The sequence below is a fragment of the Oncorhynchus mykiss genome, chromosome 2, assembly GCF_057628025.1.
Source record: "Oncorhynchus mykiss isolate SJ-2025 chromosome 2, ASM5762802v1, whole genome shotgun sequence".
NCBI classification, from domain to species: domain Eukaryota; kingdom Metazoa; phylum Chordata; class Actinopteri; order Salmoniformes; family Salmonidae; genus Oncorhynchus; species Oncorhynchus mykiss.
This window is the reverse complement of record NC_143023.1, coordinates 82,667,431-82,682,603: the sequence shown is the minus strand read 5'-3', so window position 1 is coordinate 82,682,603 and position 15,173 is coordinate 82,667,431. Positions and strand designations below refer to the sequence as shown.

At 41.4% G+C, this 15,173-nt stretch overlaps 1 protein-coding gene across 13 annotated transcripts in view; it reads left to right on the top strand.

Moving 5' to 3' along the window:
* LOC110497735 (bile acid receptor) overlaps nucleotides 1-13,748 on the top strand; it is a 35,354-nt gene extending 21,606 nt beyond the window's left edge. For 5 of the 13 annotated variants that reach the window (XM_021574063.3, XM_021574071.3, XM_090209483.1 and 2 more), the window contains 8 exons: nucleotides 1,689-1,829; nucleotides 7,129-7,271; nucleotides 7,620-7,718; nucleotides 8,123-8,222; nucleotides 10,398-10,544; nucleotides 12,190-12,303; nucleotides 12,569-12,810; nucleotides 13,431-13,748. In XM_021574063.3, coding sequence (XP_021429738.1) covers nucleotides 1,689-1,829; nucleotides 7,129-7,271; nucleotides 7,620-7,718; nucleotides 8,123-8,222; nucleotides 10,398-10,544; nucleotides 12,190-12,303; nucleotides 12,569-12,807 — 983 coding nt within the window. In that variant the 3' untranslated portion in view covers nucleotides 12,808-12,810; nucleotides 13,431-13,748. Of the gene's footprint in view, nucleotides 1-1,688; nucleotides 1,830-7,128; nucleotides 7,272-7,619; nucleotides 7,719-8,122; nucleotides 8,223-10,397; nucleotides 10,545-12,189; nucleotides 12,304-12,568; nucleotides 12,900-13,430 lie in introns of those variants that run through there. The other 8 variants (XM_021574099.3, XM_021574080.3, XM_021574106.3 and 5 more) reach the window with 4 other exon arrangements.
* Nucleotides 13,749-15,173: the final 1,425 nt, after the last annotated feature.

Sequence of the window (15,173 nt, the reverse complement as noted above, 5' to 3'; positions counted from 1 at the left end):
CTTCTGGTGAGGTGATTCTACATGCACATGTGTGAAATAAAGTATTGTTAACAGCTGAACACTTGAAGCACTAAATTGCATTTCCAGTCCTAATTTGGCTCATTAAGCCTTCCGGCTTGTTGGTTTAGTAATGATGTTCCACAGGGGAAATTCAATTGTGAGGAGGGAGAGACGTTGATCCCACAAGTGACTCATAGGAAATGTGTTATTGAAAATAACTTGTAGTTGATAAGAATGTTGTTTTCGACTGGTTCGTAGAGGACAAGAATGAAAATAGATGACATTAGGTGACCTGGTGGTGAGGATGTTCTGTTAAACTTCAGTTCTTTTGAAGTTTACTCCACTGCAGGGTCAAGTAAGGCGATACAGTCTGGTACTGGTGTCCCGGCAAAATAAATAGTGGGGGTATGCCTTACCGGGAAACATGAGCCCATCACAATAATTAAAACAAAATGTCAAGAAACCTGTCAGTTATTACACCACTTTCTATCATTACCAAATGTTACCAAATGAGTTATGGAAAATCAGCGAATGGGCTTGAAAATGGGTGGTAAACTATAGCCTATTCTCTAAAATGTAATGTGGTTAGACTAGAATACAGACATTTTGTGAAGGGAGAGAAGAGTGGCCGACACCAAGACACGCACAGACTGCAGTGGACTCATAAATTCTGTCCTAATGACTATCGCCAAATGTCATTACACTTTTTGGTGTTTTGTTTAACAGAGGTCTCTTTCCTTTCACCACTGTTTGTTTCTACTTTCACCACTGTTTGTTTCTACTTTCACCACTGTTTGTTTCTACTTTCACCACTGTTTGTTTCTACTTTCACCACTGTTTGTTTCTACTTTCACCACTGTTTGTTTCTACTTTCACCACTGCTCCACTGGTATGACAAACACTCAGAAGGTGATCAATATTATATTTCCTCATGACAAGGAAAAATGTATGTATTGTTTTTGGACTTCACACAGTGCCAAGAGTAAGCATTACTTTACAGCACCATGTACAAATTACGAGCTCAGTCACACCCAAAGTGACAAACCACAACTAACAATCTATCTTTAACTGTTTTATGACAACATTGTTTTATTCTATTTCGTGTAAAACCCCAGGTGAATGGGTGCAAGTGTAATTCCACCCTGTTGGGGTGGACAATGCCAAGGTTGTGGTCACTGGGATGTCCTGCCTCATGTCTGAGTGTAGGTTTGAGGTTAGATTGTCCCTCGTTGGTTCACCTTCCGGATAGGGTTCCCTGTCAGCTTTCATCTGAATAATGGCGGAGGGAACCAGAGCTAAGCAATGTTAATGCGTTTCATATTGTACTCATCACCCTGCGCTTGAATGTCTAATTACCTGTTAGAACTATGAGTTACACTGTTGAAATGGGTTCATGTTAATGGTTTGAAGCACCATTTGGGCATATGTCAAGGCAAAGGGCAGATTGTATAGATCAACCAAAAATCCAATGCCATCATTTCATTAAAGGTGTAATTTATGGGTGACCGTGTACCTGTATCATGTCATAGTATTTGTAGGGCAAGTCTATCAGGTTTATTCCAATATTTCTATTGAGCTAATCAGTTTCAAGGACACTCCACCTTTACAGTACATAATATCAATAGTATTTAATCATATGAACATAGACTGAGGTCACTATGGGTAATTGTGTTGATCACTGCCTTCAGGCTTCTTCAGACGGAGCATGACCAAGAAAGCTGTGTACAAGTGCAAGAATGGAGGGACCTGTGAGATGGACATGTACATGCGGAGGAAGTGCCAGGAGTGTCGTCTCCGGAAGTGCAAAGAGATGGGCATGCTGGCAGAGTGTGAGTATCAGCCCCCGCCAACAGCTGTTCTCCTTGATACTGTACCCATGATGCCACTCTTAATGGACAGACTGTGAAGTACTGGTATAATGAATAAGGAAAGGGACTAATAGTCAAAACAAACCATAAACCATCCATTAATGAAAAAGGTACAGTACATTTGACAAGAAAGTCAATGACATGCTTATTCACTCTTGATGGTCTTTACTCCAGAATCCATGTAGATGCAGCTGTAGCAGAGTGTGGGTAAAATCACTGAGGAAGCCAAGCCAAGCCAGTAAAAAAATCCATATTACAACCTGTTGTGATAATTGCGTTGTTTGCTCCATAACCCATTCATTCATACGCCACCATGATATATTAAGGCCATGACCACAAAAAGACAAGTCACACAGTGGCTGTAACGCTCGTCTGAAGAAGTGGACCAAGGTGTAGCGTGGCATGTGTTCATGATTCTTTATTAAATCCAAACACCAAACAAAACAACAAAATAACAACGAGCTAACAAAAAACAACATCCAACAACCTAAGGTGGCAAAACAGGCTGCCTAAGTATGATTCCCAATCAGAGACAACGATAGACAGCTGTCCCTGATTGAGAACCATACCCGACCAAAACATAGAAACACAAAACCTAGAAATAAAGAACATAGAATGCCCTCCCAAATCACACCCTGACCAAACCAAATAGAGACATAAAAAGGCTCTCTAAGGTCAGGGTGTGACAGTGGCAGAATAAATTAAACTACACATATGTTTGTTTCATCACAGAACTGGAGAGCAACATCTGTCTGGTGAAGTCCACAAAGCAAATATTTCATGCAAGTTAATGTTTTCGACAGTTTATTAAACAACTACTGATTTAGAAACAACTACTGATTTAGAAACAAGGAGTTACCGCAAGTCAGCACAAAGAGAACAGGAGCACTGCCTATTTCAGTACCTTTTCTTCTTAGACATTGTCACGTAAATGCTGGGAGTCAGGAAGCAGGTGCAGAAGGTGAGTATAATAATGAAGAATGCCGATAAACAAAACATGAGAAGTATACAGACTGTGAACGAAAACAAACCAATACTGCCTGATGACTGAGGCTACTGAGGGCTAAATAAAAGGAAGTGAATGAAGTCCAGGTGTGCGTAATGATGGTTGCCAGGATCGGTGGTTAGTAGACTGGCGACTTCGAGCGCTGGAAAGGGGGAGCGGGAGTAGGCGTGACAGACATTTAAATATCATCAAATCAACAAGGCTATATATGCTTAGATTAATACACTGAAAACAAACTTAAAGATACCAAAAACTGTTTAGTCCAATCAATGCTGCTAAAAATCATGTGGCTGTCAATGGTACTGATTTCTGTGTGCGCGTGCGTGGGCGTGCAAGTAAAACACTTATAGACTAGATGAACACCAATGCCACCCTCCTCTCTTTCATGTTGGCAAAACGGTCTATGACTCTGTCATACAGTATTCTTTTAGTTTTTGTTGTCATAGGCTACCTAGCTAAAATTCTTGCTAGCCTAAGATCCTCACATGGGCAACAATGAACCAGTTAAGTTAGCTAGCTACACTACATGACCAAAAGTATGTGGTCACCTGCTTGTCGAACATCTCATTCCAAAATCATGGGCATTTATATGTAGTTGGCACCCTCTTTGCTGCTATAACAGCCTCCCCTCTTCTGGGAAGGCTTTCAACTAGATGTTGGAACATTGCTGTGGGGACTTGCTTCCATTCAGCCACAAGAGCATTAGTGAGGTCTAGCGCTGATGTTGCGTGATTAGGCCTGGCTCGCAGTCGGCGTTCCAATTCAACCCAAGGTGTTCGATGGGGTTGAGGTCAGGGCTCTGTGCAGGCCAGTCAAGTTCTTCCACACTGATCTTGACAAACCATTTCTGTATGGACCTTGCTTTCTGCACGAGGGCATTGTCATGCTAAAACAGGAAAGGGCCTTCCCCAAACTGTTGCCACAAAGTTGGAAGCACAGAATCGTCTAGAATGTCATTGTATGCTGTAGCGTTAAGATTTCCCTTCACTGGAACAAAGGGGCCTAACCCGAACCATGAAAAACAGCCCCAGACCATTATTCCTCCTCCACCAAACTTTACAGTTGCCACTATGCATTGGTGCAGATAGCGTTCTCCTTGCATGCGCCAAACCCAGATCCATCCGTCAGACTGCCAGATGGTGAAGCGTGAATAATCACTCCAGAGAACCATTTCCACTACTCCGGAGTCCAATTGTGGCGAGCTTTACACCACAAATGGAAACCCATTTCATGAAGCTCCCGATGAACAGTTCTTGTGCTGACATTGCTTCCAGAGGCAGTTTGGAACTCGGTAGTGAGTGAGCTCAATTGATTGGCTAATTATTTTATAAAAAATTATCAAGTGAGGCCAGATGCTTGCTGGCATCAATCAATCAAATGCTCCAGCTGCAACATATCATACTGTTTTGGTGCAGACAGCATCAGATACATGGGCTACACATACTGAAACAGAGGGGCACTCTGTTTCCCTCGCTCAGATTATTTCTCCAGTGGGATTCAGCTACCTGTAAATTGATGGAAAATTATAAAAACACAGAGACAGAGACGGAAGTTAAATTATTATTTAAAAGCCGGGCTTCCCTTGGCATCTGTGAATACATGCCACTGAGTTGCAGATGCATGGATATCCTACACTCTTAGAAAAAAAGGTTACAGAAGGGTTCTTCGGCTGTCCCCCATAGGATAACCCTTTTTGGTTCCAGGTAGAACCCTTTTGGGGTTCTATGTAGAACCCTCTGTGGAAAGGGTTTGATATGGAACCAAAAAGTGCTCTTCAAAGGGTTCTCCTATGGGGACAGCCGAATAACTCTTTGAAGTTGTAGATAGAAAATGATTTAAGAGTGTACCATATTGCTATTTCTTAAGTGCAACAGAATATCTTGCTAGCATCAGGAAATGAATTTGGTGATAACACCATCTCTTTGATATACTACTATCTGCATTTATTACTTGAGAGACTATATTGTAGATTTTATTAACTCATGGTACTCGTTACTTGATGCACATACTATACGGTATTACCTGCGCGTACAAAAATTCATGTTCAAACACTTTGTTTTAATTCAACGGAAGCACGGACATATCTAAGGGCACCTCCTTTAAGAATAAGTGCACCTGCTCTTTCCCGCTAGAGCATGGTTCCACAACTGGCAGACCGCGGGCCGAATTTATTGGACCCCCAAGTTTTCTGGGCATTTTTTTTTTTCAAATAAAAAAATACTAATAATTGGGTTGGACATAAAAGACTGTAAAAACACCAGCAAATCAGCTCCAAGTGATTATAATTTTGGAAACCTGTTCCAAAGTATTCCTACGCATAATTAAGAGATATAGAGAGATATATGTCACATTAGCGCATGTTGGCTCAACTGTCCCACGGGTGGGACACTGATCCTATAGAGAATATAGAGAGATATATGTGATCGTATATGCAAATTTAAGGTTTGAAATTATTATGTTTTAGTCAAATATTATATCTCTTTGGGCTACTTGCTGTCAATTTGCAGTCTACTAATTATTTTTAATTATTTTTAATTATCTTGGATTTCATCAATATTATTGCATTTTACCATTCATATATCCATTTACTTTTTATCAGTTTAGGATCAACATGATTAAAACAGAGTTATCTCACTCTCAGTATTTGATTCTGATTGACATGTCTAGCTGTGATTGACATGTGTCTTGCTCTGATGGACATGTCTAGCTGTGAGCCTGACCCCCTGACTATCTCTTCATAAGACTGTGATAGTATCATACTGTTCTTTCAATGCACTGGAGGCAGTCTCAGATCAAGCAGAGAACTGTCTTTGTGGATTCTGACACGACTGATTTGAATTCTGTTAGTGGAATTTCTAAATTCCTGTATGTTTTGTAGCCAAAACCAAATTCGCACTCTTTCTATTTCATTAATGAGTTGTAAGTTCATTAATTATGCATGAAGTAGATCGAGACCAGTCTTAAAAGCCAGGTAACAGCGTTTATTTCAAGAGAGTACTAACCACATACACATATTTCCACAGGTTATAAAGTGAAAATGACGTCAGCGTTTTCTAAACATTCTATCCATTTCACAAGTAGAGGGCCCTCTAGCTCTCGAGCCTTCGCGTTATCAGCACGAAGTCAGATTGTACAACTGAATGAACAGTGTAAGGAACAGACCTTCATTGTTACTAAACTCCTGACTACATTAAATACAATTGGGAATGGGAGCAAGAGAGAAAATTCACATGTACAGTACATTATAGCATTTGGACTAGTCAGTTCTGATTGGAATGTATACATAATTAGTCATTTCAACCATAATTTCCTCTAACAAATTCCACCAAGGGAAAGTGTGTCATACCTCTCACAATTGAAAGGTCTCACCATTGTTGCTCTTAAAGGAAAGACTGTGGAAAGGGAAAGGGGGATACCTAGTCAGTTGTACAAATGAATGTCTTCAACTGAAATGTGTCTTCCGCATTTAACCCAATCCCTCTGAATCAGAGAGGTGCAGGGGGCTGCCTTAATTGATATCCACGTCTTCGGCGCCCGGGTTGAAAGGTTGAAAGATAGGAGGGAGGGAGGGAGGGAGGGAGAGAGAGGGAGGGAGAGAGGGAGGGAGAGAGAGGTGGGGGGAGTCAGGAGAGCAGGAGGAAGGAGTTGGGCTCATGTTGCTCATAAATGTTGTAGGAAGTTGGGATGAATATTGCAGGTAGCAGGCATTCAACAGCCCTGTCTGTTGGCGCTACAGTGCTCCCTCCGATGACTCCCAAAGCTTTTTGTTAGGCAGGCCTGGATGGCTATCATGGCCTGATCTCACAGTCTCCTTTGGTCTCAATGTTAAAAGAGCCAATTCTGAAGGTCTTCATTCAAAGGAAACACTGATCATAGATTTTTCCCTGGTTTGTCAGAACTTTGCTGAAAGGAGTAACATTGACATACTCCCTACATTAAATACAGGGGTTGTATCATGTATAATAATATCACACTGATAGAATTTGTAATAAAGGAGAAATCCCCAGTCATCGAAAATAATTCCCTAATTATCTGAACTTTACATCTGTGCTAACCGCTTACCTTAGGTGAAAATCATTGTTCAAAACATTCTCAGTAACCTTCTCAAACCCATAGCTATACTATGGAGCCACTTGAATAAAATATCAAACTACAGTGGCTACAGTGCATTCACAAAGATAATAATTATTGAAGAAGTAAGGGTGAAATTCTCTTTCAGCACTTTGTGTTTGAACCCGTCATCAACGCCCGCAGGTCTGCTGACAGAGATCCAGTGTAAATCTAAAAGGCTGAGGAAAAACCCCAAGGTCTCACCAGGACAGTCCACCGGGGACGAGACAGAGGGGGGAGACAACGGAGACACCAAACAGGTCACCTCCACCACCAAACTGTCAAAAGTAAACTCTCCCCCTGTTACTCTTTAGAATGTTTTTTGGCTCTTCAAAATGGGAGATATGTCAGTGATTCCCAATTGAGGAATCTAAATACTATCAACAAAAAATTACTGCATATGGGAATTACATGAACACGAGGGGGAATAAAGGTGCCTCAGCTGCAGTTGTCAGTGATCCCCAAAAGCCCAGTGTTTAAGTAAACCATGAATATTTAAACATGTCTAAAGTCCTTGCCACCAAGGGATTGTATTACTCACAGCTAAGACTGACACTTTACAAAGTATGACCCATAAATAGCCCTAGTGTTACACCGAAGAGATTCAAAACGGAGAGCTAATGGTTTTATTTCAGGAGAATCTTGAACTCAGTCAAGAGCAGCAGGCTCTCTTGAGCTTCATTGTAGAAGCTTATCAGAAACATCGAATTCCTCAAGACATGGCCAAAAAACTGGTACGTGATATCTCCTACAATTCTAGCAAATTCTGTCCCGCTGGGCACAGATGTCAATCCAATGTCTATTCCATGTTGATTCGACGTAATATCAGTGAAATGATGTGGAAACAACGTTGATTTAACCAGCATGTGCCCAATGGGGTGTGTTTTTCACCAAGACATAGTGTATGCTTTACAACTCAGACATATTCATAGTTCATGGAAGACAGTAAGATACCCTTGTAACATATCCCAGAATAGATACGACTTACACCACATGCTCTCTATCCAAGTAGAAGTCAGACAGTTTTTTTCCCTCAAGTCGTAGATGAAGTGACATTAAACTCCTTATCAGCCAGCAGTGTCACTCCACACACATTCTGTAATCATCTCCCGTTTGTGTGCCCTTGTTGTTTCTCCAGCTACAAGAGCAGTTCAATGCAGAAGAGAACTTCCTTCTTTTGACAGAGATGGCCACCAGTCATGTTCAAGTGCTGGTGGAGTTTACCAAAAACATTCCAGGTCTGGACATCTATTATGCTACGATGATCATGCCAATATTTTCAATACATAAAAGGTTGATATAAATAGATTACTCCCATGGATTATCAGTCAACATGGATTATCAGTCAACCTCTGGCCTTTTGTACTTCGGTACTCCATACTTATAGTCTAATCGGCTCCTTGGCATCATCATAGCAACAAATAGCTTGTATGACTTAACGTAATAGGACCGAGCGGGTGTTGACATCCAGACTGTATTTTTTGTTATTTTTAACTTACCTGATCAGGGAAGACATGAGACCTAATTCTCTTTTTCAAATGTGGCCTGCACAATACAACACAAAAATACACATTTTAAACAAAATATACATATATATACATTAAAATACACATTAAAATACCAAAACACAGTCATGGGAAGCACAAATAAAACATCACAAATCACCCAGAAAAACAGTTACATTCCTCCACAAATAAGTCCCCAATCAATACTTTAAACTGCCTGAACGGCACCACAACATTAAGTTGAAATGTATTTAGAATGTTGTTCCATCAATATGGTGCATTAAATAAAAGCAGAGTTACCTAGCTCGGTGGAGACCCTGGGAACCTGAAGAGTTAACCAATCCTGTGAACGGGTTAGGCAACTCAGGTGTCTATACTTCAACAGCAAAGTTAGATAAGACAGAAGTTTATGAAGTAGGGCCTTGTAAATGAAAAGGGAGTATTGTAGAGATCTACTACGGGTCTTTAGCGAAGTCCAGCGAACCTTCTGACACAGGATGCAGTGATGAGTATCATCACTGTCAACTGTAACAAAACAAAGGTCACTATGGTAGATGGCATTCAAAGGTTTAAGAGTAGCAGCAGCTGCACTTTGACAAATAATATCATCATCATCAAGAACAGATAAAAAAATTGACTGAATAATCTACTTCCTACTGCTTAGAGAAAGGCACAATCTGTTTCTGTAGAAAAAGCCAACTTTAAATGGTAGCATCTTAACAAGCTCATCTATATGTTTTTTAAAGGTCAAATCCATATCAATCCAAATGCCTAAGTATTTATATGTGGGAACTCGTTCAATTGGAGAAACATCTAATGTAGTTCATCTGAAACATTCTTACGGGAGTTTAAAAACAACATGTAGTTCCTTTTGTCCGTATTGCGTTTTCAATTAGCAAGGGATTCCTGCATAGCTATAAAATCTGACTGTAGTTTTGACACAGCCAGATCAACAGCCGGGGCAATAGCGTACAAAATAGTATCAGCCGCAGATAGATGAAGTTTACAATTTTTAACAGATAGACCAATGGTGTTTATATAAATAGTGAAGAGAACAGGTCCCAAAATCAACCCCTGTGGTACACCTTACATCAAGAAATTCAGACTTAACCCCATCAATCATGATGGCTTGAGTTCTTTCACTAAGATTGTCATTAAACCATGAACAGGAGTCAGACCTCAGGCCTATCGAGGACAACTTATTCAATAAAATAGCATGATCAACAGTATCAAAAGCTTTTGACAGGTCCACAAGCAAAGCAGCATTTCATTTTAGTGTCTAAAGCGTTAACAAGATCTTTAACAACCCTGAAGTGGCGCAGCGGTCTAAGGCACTGCATCTCAGTGCAAGAGGCGTCACTACAGTCCCTTGTTCGATTCCAGGCTGTATCACTTCCGTCCGTGGTTGGGAGTCCCATATGGCAGCGCACAAGCGTTGTCCGGGTTTGGTCGGGGTAGGCTGTCATTACAGCAACCACTACAGTGGTTCCTGTAATAGTGCTGTGCCCAGGCCTAAACCCTGATTAGTTTACATTCAAAATACATTTCTCAGGTAAACAAATAACAAAGTTGGACATTTACCAAGGACTCAATAATCTTAGCAAGACAAGGAAGGTCTCAGGCAATGTAACTCATCACCAAAACACCTCTGTTATATTACATTGAAAAGGGAAGGTCTTCCTTAACTAATCTCTTTCTGTTGTTGAGGCATCTACTGAGTGAGTTTATTTAGCATAGTTTTATTTACAAAGAGGATTTTTTACATTTCGTTATTTTTAATTTCTCACAAACCATAGAGGAGGTCCATTCTTACCTTCCTCCCTGCAATAGCCTCCCCTGACTGTGTGTGTGTGTCTGTGTATGTGTGTGTCTGTGTGCATTTGTGTGTGGGTGGGTGCATGTGTGCAGGTTTCTCAGCCCTGGACCATGAGGATCAGATCGCACTGTTGAAGGGCTCGGCAGTGGAGGCCATGTTCCTGCGCTCAGCACAGGTGTTTACCAGGAAGCTACCCCATGGACACACAGAGGTGTTGGAGGACAGGATACGCAAGAGTGGTGCGTTCATACTGGGAAACTGGCGCATACAAGTGAAAATGCTACAACAATACTTCAATATCCATCCACAAGTCTACTACTGCTATTAGAACTAAATGGAGGTTATCATCATTATCATCAGTACCATGATCCTCGAAACCATCTTCAGCTCTTTCATCAACATGAACATCACCTTAACATGTCAAACAAACTTTTACCACAATCCATGGTTGGCATGAAATATTCATGACATTGATAGGCATCTGACCACACACACACACACACACACACACACACACACACACACACACACACACACACACACACACACACACACACACACACACACACACACACAGACACAGGTCTGGTGTGAATAATGGATAGGACTGCTTTATCTGACGATCTAGTTGACGAGGAGACTGGTAGCCTAGCAGTGTACTGACCTGTTGATCCTTGGCCAGGTGTGGGTTACCCGTGTAAACGGACCCCTGCCTACCGGATAGCATTTCATTCCATTGTGAGCGTGAATGGGCATTGTGCCAGGTAGGGTGGTAAAAGAGGGCTGTTGTCTTCAGGTGCTAGCTAGACTGGATCAGGTAGAACTATGCACATGATTTATCGTCCATAAATGCTGGTAGTGTTGGGTATCGGATGGCAGTGTGGTGTAAGGTGGTATGAATAATTCACTAAACATCCAATTAATTGTGCTGGTCATAACACATCAAACGATAGGATCTGGCTTTGATATTCTGATTTGTGTGTACAGTACACAAGACAACACATTACCCCAGTGGGCAAAGCTGGTTGAAATGACATCATTGAAACCAGTTTTCTCACTGAAACCAGTTTGCTAACTGGGATATTACAATAATTACTTTTAATAGAGAAGCCCATATTTGTGAATCGTTGATTGGACCTTTTGTTGATGTTAGGAAATCTTCATAGTAATCCCTAACTAAATTTATTTCCGCATCTTTATTTATGAAACTCACTTTCATATATTTTTGAAAGAGTGCAGCAGTCTGGCTGCCTTGATATCTAAAGCCTACTGTATTGCTGTAATATGCAGTCATATCTGAGCTGTCACTTTGATACCCCTGGTTGGACAGTTGAATATAGAGTGGTAGAGATGGCTGCTATGTCTGCGTCATTACATCCCTTGGTGCAGGTCCTGAGTGAATGGATTAGTTGAGAGACATTCAAGCTAAAGGCCAGTCTGAGGGAAAAGAGAGAGATGTCTAAAGAGGCTATTGTTCTTTATCTAAACATCCAGAGCTCTATTGTGCCCCTCTCTCCCTCTTTGTGCGCTCCTGGCATTTCTGAAGGATTATGGCTCTGTGATTTGACTGACTGGATTGGGTGGATTTCTAAAATGGTTTTGGTGGTGGTAGTAGTGGTGGAGGTGGGGGTGTCCTGCTCTCAGGATTTTTTTTATTGAAATCCGGGAAAAGTCCAATGGTATCCTCAAATGGTATACTACCCCTAATTTTATATCACATATTTTGGTTCATTACAGTGGGACGTTATGGGAATTATACTAGATATCAGTATATATATATTGAACAATGTTTGAACCGATTCCCCTGTGATCTATACTGCATCTATGGACAACACTGCCATCCAGTGGGTGTATATTGATCATGCACCTCCGCATGTTTTCCAGGCATATCAGAGGAGTTTATTACACCCATGTTCACCTTCTATAAAAGCATCGGGGAACTCCAGATGATGCAGGAAGAACACGCCCTCCTCACCGCCATTACTATCCTGTCACCAGGTGAGCTGCCACCTGGGCATGTGGCACAAGTTAAAAAGTCATGGTCAAATCAACAAAAATCAACTTGAAAGGTGATTGGTCTTTTTTTAAATGTGTCAAATGCCCCCTATCACTCCTTCTTAGCTAGCGATGGCTAAAGTTATTTGAAGTTTGTAAACCAAACCATGAAATACAGTTTCTCCTTCTCCATAGACTACTTTCAGGGTGAGAAACGATCTATCGTTTAGTTGTAAAATATTGAACTTCCCTTTCATCTCCTCTACAGACCGGCCGTACGTGAAGGGCCAGCAGGCGGTGGAGAGGCTGCAGGAGCCCATGTTGGAGGTGCTCAGGAGGTTCTGTGCAATGCAGCACCCGCTGGAGCCCCAGCACTTTGCCCGTCTCCTGGGCCGTCTGACTGAGCTGCGGACACTCAACCACCACCATGCTGAAATGCTCACCTCCTGGCGCATGAGCGACCACAAGTTCACACCCCTCCTCTGCGAGATCTGGGACGTACAGTAAATGGTACACAGAGGCTGCATGGATGGATGGATGGATGGATGGGTGGATGGATGGACAGATGGATGGACGGAGGGATGGATGGATGTATGGATGGGTGGGTGGGTGGGTGGGTGGGTGGGTGGGTGGGTGGGTGGGTGGGTGGGTGGGTGGATGGACAGATGGATGGATGGACGGATGGATGGATGGATGGACGGGTGGATGGATGGATGGATGGGTGGATGGATGGACGGATGGATGGACGTATGGATGGGTGGATGGATGGACAGATGGATGGACGGAGGGATGGATGGATGGATGGACGGGTGGATGGATGGATGGGTGGATGGATGGACGGATGGATGGACAGATGGATGGACGGAGGGATGGATGGGTGGGTGGGTGGGTGGGTGGGTGGGTGGGTGGATGGACGGATGGATGGACGTATGGATGGGTGGATGGATGGATGGATGGGTGGGTGGGTGGGTGGGTAGGTGGGTGGGTGGGTGGGTGGACGGACGGATGTGTGGACGGATGTGTGGACGGACGGATGGATGGATGGATGGATGGATGGATGGATGGGTGGATGAGGGAGAGGAGAGGAAAAACAAAACATTTCACCTTAGTGACTCCTTTAACCATTTCAGATGCTGCAACCTTTTCAGAAGCTGACCCTTTTACCATTTCCGATGTTCTGACTTTGGATTTAACACTGCTTTGAGATGTTGTGAAGGAATGTTGTGTAGGCTATGCTCAGGTGTTCTGTGAGCTTTTGTGATGGGCTACTTGAATGTGACCACCTGTTGCCAAAGAAACTTGGAGACATTATTTAAAGAAAAGATCTCCCAACGGGATAATGGACTTATTTTGTCACATTTGCCAGATTTTGGAGAAAGCAATGTGACAACATCCCTAGCATTGACAATTCATGTTTTAATCACTCATTAAACATATTTTGACTGATAGACTTTGTTTACCGTAGTCATGTTATTGTCCTTTAATTGTGTTTATAATCATTGGGCAGGTTTCCCATAAGCACGCTGAGTGGAGAATATTCATTGACATTGCTTTTAAGTCCAGGCTTAATTTGGAAACCGCCCCATAATATTTCAGTTTGGGGAGTCAAACTAAGCTCATCTCATAACCTAGTTATGAACCACAGATGTTTACACTTGCTGAAATATTTCTCACAACATAACTAGATTGGAATACTCCCAAAACATAGTTACTATTGTGGTGGCAAATATAATTCAAATTAGGATTTTAACCTCATGTGGAACCTATGGGGTCATATTTCAGACTTTCCCAATATGATTGCTTGTCGATAGCATGGTATCATATCCCCTTATGTTCAGATACAATACATTAAAGAGAAGCCATTGTTCATGAACAAAGCCATTGCTCAGATTGTTCATTGTTCAGATAGCACACATATGACATATTCTTACATTAAGGATACCATTTATATTAAGAAACTGACATGCAAATGGCACCTGCTTCCTGGTATCTGCTTCCTGGTATCTGCTTCCTGATATCTGCTTCCTGGTATCTGCTTCCTGGCACCTGCTTCCTGGTATCTGCTTCCTGTTATCGTCCCTTCTGTATACCTGTGTCATGAATCTAACAATTTCACCCAATTATGTGAGTAAATACTCATATGTATTATCAAAAATAATCCCAATGACTCTTTCTTTTTATATACAATAGTTATTTTCCATTGTGTATCACAGGTGATTTTGTTTTAAATCTGTCTTTAGTTTTCATCCAATTCAAATGCAAAATACTCTCCATTGTACACTGTGATTTAATTTAAATTTAACACTGATTTAAATCTGAAATCCTTGGTTGCTACATCCATTTTTGGACATATAAATGACTGATTCTTGAGGAAAATAACTTATAAATGCCTCATGAGTTTAGTTCAACTGTCGTACCCCATCAGAGCCCAAAATACAAGCTTGTTTTATGTTTGTAAACAAAGTAGATGTAAACAAAACATGGTTAAAAATATAATTTGGATATCATGGATGGTCAGTGTTTGCATCCATAGCTCTGTCTATGAATTTGAGAGTGATACCATTTCTTCATGCCTATCCCTCAGCTTTTTACCCAAACACAGTTGAGGTGACCCCTTTTTTATTGTTTCAAAGGATTCTAGCTTTAATAGCATGAACTTTTAATCCCATTCCCAGTACAGTATGTCCCATTTTTCCATTCTAAAACAGCTATTACATTGTTGTACAATTTGTTTTATTTAATTATTATTTTATCTACCCTCGGATCCATTTTGTGGCATTTGTGGACACAGAATCCAAGACAATGAGAAGACTTGTGAAACACTCATAGCAGGATTCAGTCGATGAGAAGCAGGTAAATCTAATAAGTAAGTA